General features: G+C 44.1%; 1 protein-coding gene across 5 annotated transcripts in view; it reads left to right on the top strand.

Annotated features, from left to right (window-relative positions):
- The window catches only part of MACROD2 (mono-ADP ribosylhydrolase 2), a 3,010,403-nt gene that overhangs the window by 38,845 nt on the left and 2,953,234 nt on the right, over window positions 1–18,324 (top strand). For all 5 annotated transcript variants that reach the window (XM_068232461.1, XM_068232460.1, XM_068232457.1 and 2 more), the window contains exon 2: window positions 14,722–14,832. In XM_068232461.1, the coding sequence (XP_068088562.1) occupies window positions 14,722–14,832 (111 nt within the window). The remainder of the gene's footprint in view (window positions 1–14,721; window positions 14,833–18,324) is intronic.

The raw sequence follows: 18,324 nt of genomic DNA, 5'->3' as shown, positions 1-18,324 counted from the left end.
CACCCCCACCCACTTGCCAGGACAGTTAACAAACCCCACAAATGACCCAATTTTGGAAAGAATACACGCTAAGGTATTCCATGAGGGCCATGGTGAGTTCATAGAAAATTTTATTTTTTGTCACAAGTTAGCGGAAAATGACATTTTGTGAAAAAAAAACAAACAAACCACAATTTCTGCTAACTTGTGACAAAAAATAAAATATTCTATGAACTCACCATGCACCTAACGGAATACTTTGGGGTGTCCTCTTTCCAAAATGGCATCATTCGTGGGGTCTGTCCTGGCATTTTAGGGTCTCTGCAATCATTACATGTATGGCCAGTATTAGGAGTTTCTGCTATACTCCTTATATATTGGGCATAAGGGTAATGCACTCTGGGCTGAAAGGAAAAATGAACGTCAAACAATCAATCAATCAATGTAGATGAAAAAATATCTGCTAAAAAAATTTGAAAAAAATAGAGGGGAAGGCGTCTGCCAGGACATAGGAGCTGCTGCCCCAAAAATCCAAACCCACCAGCTCGTATGCCCTGGCAAACCTGATTTATCAATTCACACCGATCGATGTGGATGAACAAATCATTGCCAGAGTTCTTTTTTGATACAAAGTTCTTGCCAAAGCATATGAAACCCCAACACCACTCCTCGGCCCATATGCCTCGGCAAACTTATCTTTTTGACTGCGGAGGAGAAATCTCGTCCTGCAGCGCTACATGCACCGACTTGTGTGTAAGCTGACAGACGCGCAATGTTCTGTCAGGATGCACCATCAGTGCTGCAGCTGGTTAGTCGTTCGCTCGGTCCACCTGGAAGGTTATTGGATGGAAAAAGAGAAAAAAAATACAAAAAAAAACGAAAAACAAGCAAGCAGCAAAGCAATTGCTTCATTAACATTAATAAACTTTGAACTTTTTTTTTATAAAAACCTTAACATTGCAAACCAAACATTAACTACTTTGCTTACCTGTTTTTTTTTTTTTTTTTTTTAACTTACCTCCCGAGGACAAACCTCTCCTCCCCCATGGAACAATGTGCGAAGTGCAAATCGCACAGAGTTGTGGCGAAGTACATTACGCAATTTGTCCCAAGTGAAAGGAGAGGTTTCTGGCAGCCCTGTGTATTAGGGTCTCTGGAAACCCGATGTTTGGTTTCACACTGCATATTGACATATCCGGTGGGTCGAGCCCGCCGCACCATATCGTCCAAAACAGACCTTAAGGCAATACCACAAGAGTAGCATTCGGCCTAGTAATGAACTGCGTCGCCATAGACTAACATGACTTCCGGGCCGATCGATATTGCCACAGAAGCCACGCAGTAACGTAGGCATGCACTAGCGTTGAGTCAAGCACTTCCGGCGTAGGGGGGGACGGCAAAGTGTGACTTTTGCTAGGCATTTTGCCTTAACACATCGCAGCAGTGTGAAATAGCACTGAGAGACCCTTGTGTGCCTACCGCTGTGTGTGGAGTTCCTTACACTCTAATAGTGTACCTGCTCGTGGTACCTCTCAAAACACTCCCCTAGGCATAGGCCAGGCTGGTCAGGACAGGTGGGACAATAAACAGTGGTGTCACGCCTTATTCCAGCCCTGTTGCAGACACGACAACGTTTTCTTTGGATTCGGTGACCTGGGGTACTCGGAATTGGATAGGCGTAATGCCTTCCATGCAGCCGGCTAGTTGCATCTTGGGGTTGGGCCACGGCACCTCCTGGATGCAGGAGTTCCATCACGATCTGTTTATTAAATTGAATAAACGATCCAGTTCTCCCAGCCTTATTGTAGAGAACAAAGCTGTTGTAAATTGCCAATTGAATGAGGTAAAAAGACACTTTTTTATACCAGCGTCTTGTTTTTCGGGCAACTAAATAGGGCGCTAACCTCTGGTCATTGAAGTCCACCCCTCCCATGTTAGTATTATACTCGTGGACGACAAGGAGTTTTTCAATGACCTCAGTTCGCCGTTGAATTTCAACTGTCGTGTCTGCGTGAATGGTGGACAAGAAGTAAACCTTCCTCTTGTCCTTCCATTTCACCGCGAGCAGGTCGTCAGCACACAAGGCGGCCCTCTGCCCCCGTTCAAGTCTGGTGGTAATGAGCCGTTGGGGGAAGCCCTGGCGACTAGGCCGCACATGCCACAGCATCGGATTTTTTTCTATTTTTAAGTGCTGAAAGAGGGCCACACTTGTGTAATAATTGTCCACAAAAAGATGGTACCCTTTCTGGAACAAGGGTGACACCAAGTCCCACACAACCTTTCCACTGCTCCCCAGGTAGTCAGGGCATCCGACCGGCTCCAATTTTGAGTCTTTTCCCTCATAGACCCTAAAATAATATGTATAGCCTGTGGCCCTTTCACAGAGCTTATACAGTTTCACTCCATACCGGGCGCGCTTGCTTGGGATGTACTGTTTGATGCGAAGGCGCCCGGTAAAGCGTATGAGGGACTCGTCTACGCAGATGTCCTGGTCAGGGGTATAAGCATCTGCAAATCTGGATGACAGGTGGTCTATGAGGGGTCGAATTTTGTGGAGCTGGTCAAAAGCAGAGTGGTCACTTCGATGACAGGTTTCGTTGTTATTGAAGTGCAGGAAGCGCAGGATGTTCTCAAATCGTGTCCTGGACATGGCAGCAGAGTACAGGGGAACTTGATATGCTGGGTCCGTAGACCAATAAGACCGCAACACATTCTGCTTTACTAGTCCCGTGTGAAGAAGGCCCAAAAAAATTTTCATTTCGGAAACTTGACCTGGTTTCCACCGAAAAGGCTGGGCAAGGAACTTTTCCGGATTGGCGGTTATATATTGTGTGGCCTTACGGTTGGTCTCTGCCACAATGAAGTCTAAGAGATCCTGGGTGAAGAACAGATAGATAATCTAGGATCGGCCCTAGACTTTTTCTGTCTCCACCTGGACTCCAGACTGGGCGGTGAAAGGGGGAAGTACGTGTGCGGCGGAATCAGGGGATTGCCAATTTGGGTTTGCCAGCACCTCTGGTAAACTAGGGGTAGTACGGGCCTGTCTTCTTGGTGGCTGCGACTGGGATCTTACTGCACGTGCCACCGAACCAGTTTCAACTTCCATGCTGGTGCTCGCCACTTCACCAGGGTCTACGGAAGTACTGGTGCTAGGTCCAGGAGATGTTGTGCTGCTGGTGCCTGCCCCACCATGAAATCTCAGACCAGCACAAACACCACTCTGCTGCCCTTGAGGCCGATCCTGCGCCACCTGCGGTCCAACATGGGGTGTGGTATGCCTGGCTTTAGCCGGGACCTCAACCTCGTCATCACTATCGGTCAGTGAGCCACTGCTCAATTCAGGTTCAAACTCTGACCCGGAAGATTCGTCGAATGAGGCGTCCCAATCGTCCTCATCCGACTGGGCCATGTACCTGAGAACCTCATCATCGGAATACCCCTTTCTTGCCATGGTGGGCTGCTAAATTTAGTGGGTATTCCTCTGAGACTACCTAGAAAAAAAGAGCACCTACCTAGCAAAAGGGAGTATTTGAGAGGTAGAAAACTGTGGTCACTGAGTTTTGATAAAAAAATCAAAACTGATGTTTAGTGCCACAGCTATTGTACAGTGTGTTTTGCAGTGATCCAGAAAAAAAAAAATTCTGTCACTGCGGTGGGGCGGGCTGAACGCAAGTGCAGGCGAACGATCAGGCCTGATCGGGCAAACACTGCTTTTTTTTTTTTTTTTTTGTGGATCCTAGTGACCCTAATAGATCTGACTGCGATCAGTAATGATCACTTACAGATACTATATAGTACTAATGTTGATTAGCGACAGTGATGACGCTAATTAGTGACTGTGGTGCAGTGGGCTGAGCACTAACTGACACTTACAAAGGGGCCTAGCTAACTGGCCTAACTGCTAACACTAGTGATACTAAAAAAGTGACAGTTTTCACTGTTTTTAGATCACTTGGATAGTGACAGGGGGGTGGTGACGAGTGGGTAATCGGAGGCAATCAGAAACAATCACAGGGCAATCAAACCAATCACGACACAATCAAAGCCGATCACAGGCCAATCAAAGAAAATCACAGGCCAATCACAGGGCAATCAAGCCGATCACGGGACAATCAAAGCCAATCACGGGACAATCAAATACAATTACAGCACAATGAAATTGAATGTCCGCACAATCAAATACAATTGCAGCACAATCAAATACAATGCACTGGCAAGGTGATTGGGGGGGGGGGGGGGATCTGAGGGCGATCTAAGGGTGTGGGGGGTTGATTAGGTGCCCGCACGGGGCAGACTGGGTCCTGATCTGGTGGGTGGCAGACACATGGGTGACGATAGGAGATCAGTGAGGGATTACAGGGGAGAATAGATGTAAACAATGCACTGGGGAGGTTATCAGGAGGGGGGGGGGGGGGGGGTCTGAGGGCAATCTGAGGGTCTGGGTGGGTGATCAGGTGCCCTCAAGGGACAGTTTAGGGTCTGCGCTGATGGGTGGTGGTGACAAGGGGTGATAGACAGGTGATCAGTGGGTAAGGCAGCTATATAGCTGTATACAGCATACAGGGGGGTGGTCTGGGAGGGGGGTCTGGGGGGGATCTGAGGGTAGGGGGGGTGATCAGGGGACCCTAGGGGGCAGTTAGGGACCTAACCTAGGGGATAGCGTCCCTAGATGGTGACAGGGAGTGATTGATGGGTTTTTAGGTGTGTGGTGGGGTGCAGATACTGGTGTGCTGGGGTGGTCAGGGGGGGTTCTGAGGGCTGGGGTGGGTGATCGGGTGGCCTGTGTGGGGCAAAGAGTGTTTTGCTACACTTATCCTGATCGCTGCCGTCCTCTCTGATGGTCGCACGACGAGTGACCATCAGCGGAGGAGGCAGCCAGTATAATACACTTTGTTACAATAACAAAGTGTATTATACTCCTCTGGCCGGATCGCCGCATTTGAAACCCGCCGGCGCTGCTAATTGGCCGGCGGGTTTCCGAGCAGGGTGGGCGGAGCCTATTGCCGGCGGCGGATCGCGTCATTGATGACGCGATCGCCGCACAGCCACCGCTGATGCCGCCCCCGCCGATGGGCGTATTGCGGTCGTTTGGGCCCGGTCTTTGCTGCCGCCCATCGGCTGGGGGCGGTCCTCAAGTGGTTAAAAAAAAATATAGCCTATTGCATTTTTAGGGGGTGTGGTTATAGGTAATGACAATTGGTGCTTTTTTTTCTTTTTTTTTTTTTTTTTCTCATGGCTGCCAGTAGTAAAGATGATAACATGCAGGCTGATTGTGGATCAAACAATATGAACAAATTGCATGGCGAATATCAGTCATCTCTTGATCTCTAATATTTTTTAACTTCTCACTTTGCAATGCATTGATTGATTTTATTTTTCCCCATTTTTGCTAATGTTCCTCTTTTTAAAAGAACACTGAGCACCTTTTTAATAACACAATTTTTACTTACCTGGGGTTTCCTCCAGCCCACCGTAGGCTGTGAGGTCCCCCGGTGTTGTCCTGGTTCCTCTCCAGGTTCCGCAGGCAGCTTCCATTAATCGGCAACTTCGTCTCCGCTGCGTGTCATCAAGCCGGCCGGCATGAGTCCTGCGCATGCGCGGTTCAGAGTTAGAGAACCACGCATGTGCAGGACTCTCATGCCATCACGCCGGCCAGCGTGATGACGCGTAGCGTGCACGGCAGGGATGCGTACTGGCAACTTCAGGGCGCAGCAGCCTACAGTGGGTTGGAGAAAGCAGAAATGACCCCCAAGCATGCTCAGGATACGCTGCATGCAACTGTGTGAACCTAGCCTAAGGCTGTGTCCACAGTGGTGCATTGTGGTGCAGAGTAATGACCACATTGTAACATAGTATAACAAGTTAGAGCTGTTTACTGAAGGAAACGTTCCGAGATAAATCGTACACAACCATCAGATAATGCAGCTTACTTAGAACAGAGAGGAACACAGAAAGAATACGGAAAATCACAATGCCATAGAGATCTTCACATCATTCTACAGACAGTGACATCTTGTGGTTGCTTTACTATACTGCAGTATAAGTAGTTGTTTTGATACCTATACTTGGCTCCTCCGGTAAAGGGGGGGGGGGGGGGCGGACTTTTACACTTACGCCCTAGGTGCAATTTAGCCTAGAAAATGCCCTTTTATAAAAGGGAAAACAACGCCCACTGTGAACTTAGCCTAAGGGCTGTTTCCCACTGAAAACTTTTCAGCCAGTGATTAAAAAAGCGCTTTGGCTCTGTAATCCTTTGACCATGATCCTATGTAATCCTATTTTTCTTAAAATGGCACTTAAAGTGCTGCATGAAGCATTTTTACAGTGATTGTGTTATGTAAGCAAAGATTTTTCAGAGTGACACCGCCCTGAATTGCTTAACAGTCAAAGTGCAGAGTTCATAAGCATGTTGCTTTGATCCACAGGGATAACACATTTTACTTTCACTTTGCTTTTGATTTGAGCAGCTTGTAGATCCTTAACTAATGTGCATTATAACATACAGGGTTTACAGATGTGACCTTACGTCTTTTTTCATGTTTTTGGGATTGTTGCTAGGTTTTAAACATTTTCAGCACTTCTGTTGAACTTGAGAAAGTAGCATACTATTTTAAAGCAACACTCCTTACAGCATGGACAGAGTTCACTTGTACTGAAAGTAAATGAGCTTCCTTTGAGCATGTTAAGAGGCACACAGGAAAACGCTGTCCAGTGCGGTCAGGGCAATCATCATGCAAGGTTAGGGGCTCTGAAAGCTGAGGAGAAAGGAAATCATCATCTTTAAAGGGAAAGTGAAACAGTCTAATGTTGATGTTTGTAATTCATCTCTGGACGATGACTTAAATTCACTAAGCATTGCCACATGGAGTAAAGCAGAAATCTGATTTTACAGTATACCGGTAGTTGGTAAACTGTCAATTCACTAAAGCTGTTACAGTGTGGAAAACTTGAAGTGGAACTGAAAGGTTAAAAAACAAACCAACCAAAGTGTTTCACTTACTTGGGGCTTCTGCCAGCCCCTTACAGCCTTCCTGTCCCACGCCGATCCTCCACGATCCTCTGTTCTCTCAGCATCAGCTACTTTCGGTTCGGTCATATTGTCAACTTGAAAGTCGACAGCAACTGTGCCTGCGCGCCCGAGCCACACATCTTTCTTTGCATTCCTACCCGCAATAGCATCCTGCGCTAATAGCACAGGACACTAATGCAGGTGGGAACGCAAAGAAAGGTACGCGGGCGCCGTTGCCACTTCGACTCAACCAAAAGTAGCTGGTAGCGGGAGATCAGGGGATTGTGGAGGACAGGCACGGCCCAGGAAAGCTGCAAGGGGCTGGCAGAAGCCCTAGGTAAGGGAAATTTTTTTTTTTTTTTTTTTTTTAACCTTTCCGTTCCGCTTAAAATAACAGACTCGTGATGAAAATGATCGAACTTTGAGGTTAATGCCTCATGAATGTCAATTGACAAGGAAAAGAGCATGCAGTAAAACAAGTGAAATGTTCATTGTTTATCTCCATCCTGGAGCTGTCTGTACCTAACAGACAGCCATTTGGAAAATTGTAGAAGGGAAGAAACGGGAGAGAATCGTCACCAGCCACTAGTGCATGCTGCCGGGAGATGTAGTTTTTAATGTCGCCGAACTGGAGGGGGGAGCAGCTAGGATGGGGCACAGCGGCGTGGAGGGGGTAGGCCCCCCTCCCTTACCTGGGTCCCTCCTTCCCTGCTCCCCCTCCAGCTATTTGCGCAAATGTTAATGTATGCAGTGAGCGGGGAAGCTTACCTTCCTTCCGTTCGTTCCACCTCTTGCCGCGTGACTTCCTGCAATGCCGCCCTCTATAATGCCGCCCTCTATACTTCAGTGGGCAGCATTGCAGGAAGTCACAAGGCGAGCGGTGGAACGCAAGGAAGGAAGGTAAGCTTCCCCACTCACTGTATACATGAACATTTGCGCAAATAGCTGGAGGGGGAGCAGGGAATGGCGGACCTAGGTGAGGGAAGGGGGGCGCCCCTTCCCTGCGGCTGTGCCCGCTGCCCTGTCCTACCTGCTTCTTCCTCCACCTTGAGGGAAGGAGCAGGCAGTAGGCAATCTAGAGGGAGATCCGTTTTTGCATTGCCTGCCACTACTCCTCCATGAAGTCCTGACAAGTCCGGACCCTCCGTTCAGTTTTTCAACCTGGATCCCCCTGATCGCCCACGGATACATTTTTTTTTGAGTGAAGACTGCTGCTATTTTTAACATTGGTATCTGTGGCTCTGGTTTTGGTCCGGGACCCAAAATGGAGCCACGGATTAAATGTGAACCGAGCCAAACATGCTCAGCTGAGGTAAATGCTAATGTGGGTATTGGGAATTCTGTTGATATGATACACTTGGACTTTGCAATGTCCTTTTGACATGGTTCCCCACAAACATTGAGGATGCAAGGACTGGAGAAGAGTCTATGTGCATGGAAAGGGAACTGGCTAATCGACAGAAAACAGAGTTGTGGTCAATTGAACTTATCAGAATCAATTTATTTTTGCCAAGTAAGTTTGCACCTACAAGGAATTTGTCTTGGCAGTTGCTTAACAAACACAAACAAAAACAATGCAAGGACAGACAGTGTGAATATTACAAGTTAAGGACAATATAAGTATAGTGGCAGTAAGCAATGTGAGAATTGTTCATGTTTCAGTTCTGTGCTGATTACTTTCAGTCCTAGCAGCTCTAACGTGGTTCAGCATTAACTATGCCTACCGCTTGAGGAAAAAAACTGTTCCTGTGTCTAGAGGTTTTGGTAGCGATTGACCGTAATCTTACTCCTGAAGGCATGCGCTGGAAGATGGAGTGAGCTGGGTGAGAGGGGTCAGAGGCAATTTTGGTTGCTCTCTTTCTGCACCTGCTAGCGTAAAGATCCTGCAGGGAAGGTAAGCTACAGCCAATTATCCTTTCCGCTGTTCGGATGATGCGCTGCAGCCTCCCCTTTTCTAATGCTTAGCAGGAGCCGAACCATACAGTCATAGATGATGCTATGGTGGATTCGATGATTGCAGTGTAGAACTGCACCATTCGATTTTGAGGTAGGCCAAACTTTTTCAGCTGCCGTAAATGGTACATTCTCTGTTGTGCTTTCTTGACAATAGTGGCAGTGTTGTTGTCCCATTTTAAGTCGTTTGAGATCGTGGACCCAAGAAACTTGAATGACTCTACTTGGGTTATTGTGGATCCATTTATGGTTAAGGGGAGGTGCTGGGGGGGGGGGGGGAGATCTCCTAAAGTCTAATATCTCCATAGTTTTGAGAGCATTTAGATCCAAGTTGTTGCTTGGAACTAATTATTCAAAATGGGTGACTGTTAGCAGTGGGGTACCACAGGGGTCAGTACTGGGTCCAGTGCTCTTTAATTTATTTATTGATGACCTCAATGTTGAAAAATGTGAAGCCATGCATTTTGGTCGTACCAAATAAATGGGATACAGTTGGGGTCATCAAACTTGGAGCAGGACTTAAGAGTACTCATCGACAACAAGTTAAATAATGGCACTCAATGCCAAGCCACTGCAGCTAAAGCTAACAAAATTTTGGGATGAATTAAAAAGGAAATAAAAACTCACGATGCTAGCATAATATTGCCCCTGTTTAATTCTCCAGTAAGGCCACATCTGGAATATGGAATTCATTTCTGTGCTCCACATTACAGGAAAGATATTGCAGTTTTAGAGCAGGTGCAGAGACGAGCAACAAAATTGATACGAGGGATGGAAGGTCTCGCTTACCAAGAAAGGTTAGATAAACTGGGTTTATTTAGTCTAGAGAAAAGTCGGCTTAGTGGAGATCTAATTAACATGTATAAATACATCAGAGGGAAATATAAAAGCTTGGCGGATGATTTGTGTCCTTAAGCTTTTACAAAGGACTAATGGAATGGACATGATCTGTGCATGAAGGAAAAACGTTTTAGCCATTTATTTAGGAAAGGGTTCTTTACAGTAAGAGTGAATAAAATGTGGAATGCATTGCCACAGGAAGTAGTTATGGCAAATTATATACCTGCGTTGGAAGGGGGCTTCGATGCTTTCCTTGCTTTGAAAGATATTCATGTCTGTAATTACTAGGTAATTGTCAGTTGTTGTTCCAGGTATTTTATCTGATTCCCTTCTGGAGTCGGGAAATATTTTTTTCCCCTTTTGGGGCTAACTTGACCATGCCTGGACCACATAAGGGTTGTTCGCCTTCCTCTGAAACAACAGGGATATGAGAGGGAGCAGGCTGGTGTTGTGCTTTATTTTCTGGTTGAACTCAATGGACGTATGTCTTTATTTTCAACCCATAGACGGTAACTATGTAATAGTAGAATATTGATAATTTTATGGACATTCTGCTAGCAGACATTTCCCCAGCGCCTATTGTACATATATGCGTGTTTACGTTGTTTTTGACTTCCTCTGCATTCCAGCTTTGGCAAAGTTGCACTTTCACGCAAATACCTTTCTGCATTTTTTAACTCTAGCAAGAAAAAAAAGCTAATATGCAGTGTCAGGGGTACTCGCATGCCGGGACTGGATTTTCAGGTAGTGGTAATGCTGCATTTCATATTCAGGAAGAGCTGTAATTTGTCTCTGAAAGTGGCAGCTATGCATGCCTCAGCTGGAAAGATGACGTTTTGGGCAGTTTGAGTGTCATTAATAACAAACCCCTTGTGGCAATAGGCCTTATGTCAAGGACCTGTACAGCAAAGAATAAACAGCCTTCTCTATATGCTACAGGCTAACCATAAATCTACACATTGTGTTTCCAGCGATGGCCTAACATAACCCAGTGTAAATTATTTAATACTGTTGATAAGACATTGGTGAAGGCAATGAAAAATTCTTACACAGCTTCTATTTTAATCTTAAAGTTTGGAAAAGCATCCCACAATGGTACTGAGTATTGAATACAACAGCGGGGTGTTCAGATGCTCGTCTCCCTCCTTGTGTATCCATCCTGCTTACAGAAAACGTGAACTTGTATTGCTTGGACTACTACTCCATTGTATCTGGAATACTGTGCCTTTCTGCTTATCAGGGCTGTGGAGTCAGTACAAAAATCATCCGACTCCTCAGTTTATGAAACTTGGACTTCAGGTACCCAAAAAATTCTCAGACTCCTTGAGGGCTGGAACCCACAAGAGCGTTTTTTTGAGCATTTTGGCAGCGCTGCGATACGCTAGTGTTTTGCCAAAACGCTCAGCTGATGTTAATGGATGGGGCAACTTCCACAGGAGCGTTTGCGTTTCCCAGAAACGCAAACGCAGGACCTGCAGCATTTTGGGAGCGTTAGCGCTTCAATGTAAAGTATTGAAACGCTAGCAGAAACGCTCAGCAAAACCTAAACTGAGCGGTTTTGCTAGCGTTTTGCGGTTCAGCACACTGTAACAAAATTAAAAATAATTCACAGGACCAATCAGGATAAAAACGCAAAACGCTACACAACCGCTGAGGAAAAAAATACACTGTTGCAAAACGCGACCGAAAAACTCGCATGAATCCGCTTGCAAACCGCTCATGCAAAACGCTAGCGGTTGCGTTTTGCGTTTGCGGATTTCAGTGGGTTCCAGGCCTGACTCTGACTCCCCGTCCACAGCCCTTGCAGCGCTATAGGGTGGGCACAAAAATCATCGAACTCCTCAGTTTATGAAACCACCAACTCCGACTCCCGACCAACCCAAAAATTGCTCTGACTTCTCGACTCCAACTCTGACTCCACAGTCCTGCTGCTTATTACCTGTATTTTTTGTGTACATCAAAAAAGGGCGTCGGGAAAAAAGGGCGCGTGGTGTAAACGATAAGCAGTATTATCGTTTATAAAAGTATTGTGTAGAAATTCGTTTACAAATAGTGTTTTAACAATTTATAAATCATTAAATAATGTGTATGAAATCGGCAATTCTTAAAACGTTAATCTTCCCTGTTTCTAAACTGAAACTTATAATTACGTTTGTTAAAAAAACAGTATTATTTGTTTAAACATTATAATTATATATTGTTATGAATAATCTTGTTTTATCTATTATTATTATTATTATTATTATTATTATTATAAAATGTGAAAATATTGTTTATAACAATATTAATATAAGTATATTCATATTAACTTTTGATTAGTATTATTAAAATTGTACTAAAACTATACCTTACCCTACTCTCACACAGAACCCTCCCTGTACCTATCCCTAACCCCTAGACCCCCCCTGGTGGTGCCTAAACCTAAGACCTCCCCTGGTGGTGCCTAAACCTAAGACCCCCTATGGATAATAATGTTTTACAAACATTAATAAATAAAAAAAATATTAAATAAAAAAATTTACATTTTTTTTGCGTGGATGATAATGTTTTAGAAATGTTTTACAAATAGTGATTGTAAAAAATATATTGCAATTTACGTTACGTACTGATCGCTTTATTTTGTGAATAATAATGTTTTACAAACAGTAAGGGTTAAAATGTTAAATAATGGTTTAATTAAATAGGATAAATATGTTTAGTATTTTTATAAACGTTATTCGTCACGGGCTCATTTTCTAAACGTAAATCATCACAAGCACAGTTATAAAACATTAAAAATCTCCGGGCGCCGTTTGTAAAACGTTAATAATCTCCGGCACCCTTTTTTCCCTGTTCGGCGCCCATTAAACGATATTTATAATGGGAGTTAATGGGGCGCCCTTTTTGTTGTCTCATGCGCCCAAATCTGCTGCTTCCGTATTTTTTTTTTTTGCCTATCATCCCTATTTTCATTGTCTGTAACCTTATTTATTTTGAAGCACTATCTAAATTCAATAAATAATAGTAATAAAAATAGTGAGACTTATTTTCCATAACAGTAACCAGGAGGTGACTTCATTCCATTTGTGAGCAGCCTGTAAGTTAAATGTATATACGTGTTTTTTTTTTTTTTTTTCTTGCATACCTTAGAGTTCAGGTTCTTGTGAGACTTTGTCCCATATTCTTACTCTGAGTTTAAAGTAGGGCTGTGGAGTCCCTAAGGCAACTATTAATGTATTTTTTTTAAATGTGCTGTTTTGTTTTTTTTAAGTGTTAATAATAATAATAATATAATAATAATAATATTTTATGTTGTTAGCTATGAGAAGGGTTAATGGGGGATTTGATTTTTATTTAATTTATGTAGGTGTCTTTTTGCTTTTTGGCCACTAGATATTGCCCCATTTTATTCCTGTGTACTGTGAACAGTACACACAGAGTAATTTTTTTTTTTCACGGGTGACAACGAGAATGCATGCGATTGCAGCAAAGTATGTATGTATATCTATGCCCCTGGAGGGGCGTAGATCTACTGTCACCGCTCTGACAGCTGGTTAAAGTGAACTAGAGCCTTCTGTCAAAAAATAACTATATTAACCACTTTATCCACCACTACAGTATATCTACGTCCTCTGTGACTTCATCTAAGCCACGAGGACCTAGATATACATCTTCTATCAGAAGCCTAGCTGTGCACGATTGGACTTGCTCCTGTGCGCACCTCTGGCACTATCTGATGCAGCACTAATTGGTGAAAGGGATTTTATGTTCCCTGAACCAAATAAGTAAATTATTATTTTTTTTTTTTAATATTTTTTTTTTCATGTAGGTGTCATAAGTAGGGATAAAGCTATTATAGGGACATGGCTAAAATGTGAAAACTGCTCTGGTCCATAAGTGGGAAACAAGATCTTGATGTGAAGTGGTTGAAGCAAATCTAAAGTAGTGCTAAAAAAACAAGTTAAATACTCGCCTATGAGAGGGAAGCCCCTTTAATCCCATAGATCCTTTCCTGTCGTGCCTTTGTGCCCTCGGTCTACCGCTGTCTTCCTCTGTTCAAGTTACGCATCTTTGTGATACCTTGTGAAAACTTAGTAAGCACTCGCGCCCCCCAAGTGCTTTCCAAAGACTTGTGCATCCGAGAGCCTAAACAAACACGTGCCCAGTGTAACAACAACGAGAAGCCCCGAAAAGGCATATACGACCAGTTAGTCTTATTATTTTAATAGGGGACAGTGGTGAAATGAGGGTCTAGAGCAAGCATGGGCAAACTCTGCCCTCCAGCTGTTATGGAACTACAAGTCCCACAATGCATTTGCCTTTGCGTCATGACTGTGGCTGTCAGACTCCTGCAATGCATTGTGGGACTTGTAGTTCCTTAACAGCTGGAGGGCTAAGTTTGCCCATGCCTGGTCTAGAGAGAGGACTGGGAATGCTGTACTGGATCCAGAGCCTTCCCTCTATGTAGGTGAGCATTTTATTTATTTATTTTAATTTTCCGGCCTCCCTTCACTAATGTAACGAGATATAGAGGCTGCAATATTTATTTCCGTAAAAAAACCAGTTTCCTGGCAACCCTGTTGATCTTTTTGGCTGCAGTAATGTCTACATCACACCAGAAACAAGCGTGGAGCTAATCTTGTCATATCTTACAATAAAATCAGGAACACCTTATCTACTTCATGCTAGTTCGGGGTCTGTCTGAAAATATTTAAGGCAGAGGATCAGCAGGACATCCAGCCAACTGGTATTGTTTAAAAGAAAATAAATATGGCAGCCTCTATATCCCTATCGTTACAGTTGTCCTTAAAGGTCTCAAAATGAGGAATTTCATGTTTGGCAGGAGCAGGCCTAGTTACAGTTTGTATACTCACACACTTTAATGCACTCCAGGTAAAGTATATTGCATTTTGTGATTTGTTATACAGAAGTGTAGTAATACGCTTGTCTCTCTTTTGCAGAGCGGCTGTTGAGTTTGACAATGGAAGAGAGGCGCCAAGAGTACAAGGATTGTACTCCACTGGAGAAAGTCCCGACCTTGCTGGATGAGTACACAGGAGGCTCACCAGAGGGTATAGTAATTTTTACTGTCAAACCTTCCGGGTTAGAAAACATTGCCGATTCAATTTATTTATGCTAATTCTGTGGACTGAGAAGCCTAATTCCAATTTATTAATGGCTTATGTATATGCTAAATAATGTTATAAATTGTAATTTTAAAGCAGCATTGCAGTCATTCCTTCCCTCTCTGAGCTAACAGATTAGCCACACTGTACTTCAGAAAAAAAGTGCCTAAAGGAGTTATAAATGGTTTACTTTGATTTTCTTCTGGTAGCCTTACCAGTCACTAGGCTGAGCTGAATTGAGATCTCTAGGTTCACCAGCAGAGAATGTGATTGCAAGAGATGGGTAGGGCTTGATTTATTATTTTTTTAAAGCTTTTGTGTGCAAGCTACGCTATTTGCAAGCATGGCACTGCTATTTTGCTGACTGCACAACCTTCTGGTCAAACTAAATACATCAAAATCCCTTTTATAGTAAACTCCCAGTGGACCTGGCCAAGTAGTTAACTTTATCAGAAATGTACTAAATCAGAAATTGTCATACTGTATCTCGATTCAGTCAATAGTTGGGAGTCAATTTTTTTTCATGTCAATGGCATTTTATTGAAAATGCAAATGTATGTAAAGGTGCAGTATAACTCACAGGGATTGAAAAGCACTATAGTACAGTCAGTTAATGCAGCTTCAGATATTGCATGACAACTATGCACAAGCAAGCCACTGGTGACAGGCAATTCCCTCGGTTCAAGGAGCAAGCATGTAAGTGCAAAGGCAGCATCTAGGCTTTTATTTTAAATTTTTTACGATCTGGAAATTGATTTGTCTTGGTTTTTTTTTTTTTTTTCTTTTTTTTTCTCGTTTTGTTTTGTGGTGTTTTTTAAATGGCAAAATTGGTTTTCTTTTTCTTAATCTCAAATACTCAATTTGACCTTTTGTGGATGTCTGGAAAGTGAGATAGAGGAAGGAAAAAAAAACAAAAACTAAGAAACCCTTCAGATGTTTCTTTGGTTCTGCTGATTCGTAACAGTCACTAGACTTCTAGCACGCACTTTCTGTTCATGAGTTTCTGTGGTTTCCTGTGTGTAAGATTTGCAGCACCAGTCAATCTACTGCCCTTCATGTAAAGGGGGGAAGGAGGCTTGAAGCAGATACATAAAGTAGTAAAGCTACTAGGAGTGCGGCATGTGGTAAACATATGAAGGTGCATTTTGAACCAAATAAGGATATTTGACAAAACTACTGGTAACTTGTATCTAGTATTGCAGATTACCCGGCAAGTCAATGTTGAACCAGAACTCCTTGTATCTAGTATGAGTGTTCTGCCTGCAGATGGCGCTGTGTGATGTTGGAAGTATTCTTTGCTGTGGTTTATAAACCCACTCTCTGCCTTGTACATTTTGCAGTCAGTGGACATTACAAATAAAGTTGCAGCCACTTTAGGTTTGTAGTAGCTAGAGCAGCTGCTGTGAGACCCAGAAGCATTTGGGGATCTGGTTTAACCGTAGCCAGTCACTTGTATCTAAATTGAACTAGAGCAGTGTCAGATGACTACAGGGAAGCTGTGTGAAGCATTTCAATCTAAAGGTAGCAACACATTAACCGATTCCCACCCAATGTGGCAAAAAGATTGTTCTCTGTTCTGAATCTGATTAGGCAGGGGTCTATTCCTTCAAACACCCAGCTGCTAGATTTTCAATATATTACAGCATAAAATGTATTAAATATAATTCTTTATCAAAATGAATGAGGCATGGATCCCGGAGGGCTACTGCCCACCCGAAGACTAAGTCAGTCCCCACTCACAGCATCTCTGCCTGCACGCCGTGTTACTAGCTGCCTGCCCCAAGACTAAGTCTCTCCCCACACAGCATCTCTGTCTGCAGGCCGCATGACTGCCATCTCCGCCACCACCAACAGGGTCCAGGACTGCAGGTGTATTCCTGAGTTTTTAAGGCCGCTGCTAGCAGCGGTCGCTATAATTTTTTCTGGTGCGTGTACATGCCTGCCTATTTTTCTGGCTGCACAGCAGCTGCAACAACAAAACAAAAGGCATGTACATGTGCCCATTCCCCTTCGTGATCATTACCTTGCCGCGGTGAAGGGGCTTGCGTATCACAATAAAGCAATGACCGCCGGCTATATGAGTGTCTCGGGGGGGGGGGGGGGGGTGGCGTCCCACCAAAGATAAGGTCGTTGCTTCATTGTGGACAGACCAAATTTGATCAGCTGGACAGTCACTGTTGATCTATCATTGAGGTACCACAGCCCGGCGACCATATGGACTTGAAAACCGCTATCGTTTGCACTCTCGCCATGGTGCGCACCAGTCCAGCACGGCCGTCACTACACAAACAGCTGTTTGCGGTGCGTTACACAGTGAGTTTGGTGTGTCAGTGTGAAGCAGTACTCTAATTACACTCCCTGATTGATGTATACACATGCAAGATGTTTTAAAGCACTTTAGGCCTGCAACTTAGCATTCAGTGTGATTTCTGCCCTTAAAACGCTGCTTTGCGTCAAATCCCGAATATTTTTTTTTAATTCTTTTTTTTCCCCGGGACTTTTGGTGTCTATCCCACTCATCCGTGCCCCCTTCTCCAGGTGTTAGACCCCTTGAAACATCTTTTCCATCACTTTTGTGGCCAGCAGAAGTGTTTCTAGTTTTTAAAGTTCGCCTCCCCATTTTAGTTTATTGCGGTTCACGAAAGTTTGTGCTAATTGAACGTTTGGCAAAAGTTCACGAGCCGAAAATCGGAGGTTCGGGCCATCTTTGTATAACAGTCTCTGACAGCAACCGCCTTCCAAGCAGAGCTCTGCCTTTCAAGCAGGAGATGCACACGCAGCCTGTGTGCGGTCTCCTGCTAGCCCCATAGAGAGCTGTTCACGCCAATCAGCGTGGAGCCGTCCTGGGGCTGCCGCACTGCTCACGCCAATTGGCGTGGAGCAGTTGGCAAGTAGTTAAAGAGGCACCCTAGTGACTTATACGCAGTACGTTATTCAAAATACCCACTTTACAGTAAATATTCCTAGTTTAAGCATCAGAACCACTTCTTATGTCTATGTATTGCTGTATATAGAGATGCAACGCCGTCCTCCTGGTGATGTCAAGCCTAGGCTGCAGGGGCGTAACTAAAAAATTACTGGACCACCCCTGCAAAACTTTGGATGCCCCCCTCTTGCTTTCTGCATGGAGTACCAATGTTATTCAATTGGCTAGTGCACACTTTAATGTGTTTTCCCCATGCAGATAAAAACTAAAAGCAGTGAAGCGCTGCAAGAATTTTCTCTAGCAATTACATTCGTTTCTATATTACAACATGCATGTTTTTTACACATACAGACACACGTGGTGTGCAGAAAACTGACAGATGAGTGTGCTCCCAGCTTCAGCTTATTACACTCACTCTGTCCATTTCTGATAGAGAAGTACTGTCTCTGCAGACTCTTCCAGCATCACTACAGTACACAGCACTTGGGCAGGGTTGGAGGGGCTGCGGGCTG

The sequence above is a fragment of the Hyperolius riggenbachi genome, chromosome 4 (assembly GCF_040937935.1).
Source record: "Hyperolius riggenbachi isolate aHypRig1 chromosome 4, aHypRig1.pri, whole genome shotgun sequence".
Classification (NCBI taxonomy): Eukaryota; Metazoa; Chordata; class Amphibia; order Anura; family Hyperoliidae; genus Hyperolius; species Hyperolius riggenbachi.
Note: the sequence above shows the minus strand (reverse complement) of the source record. Positions and strands in the feature narration are given on the sequence as shown.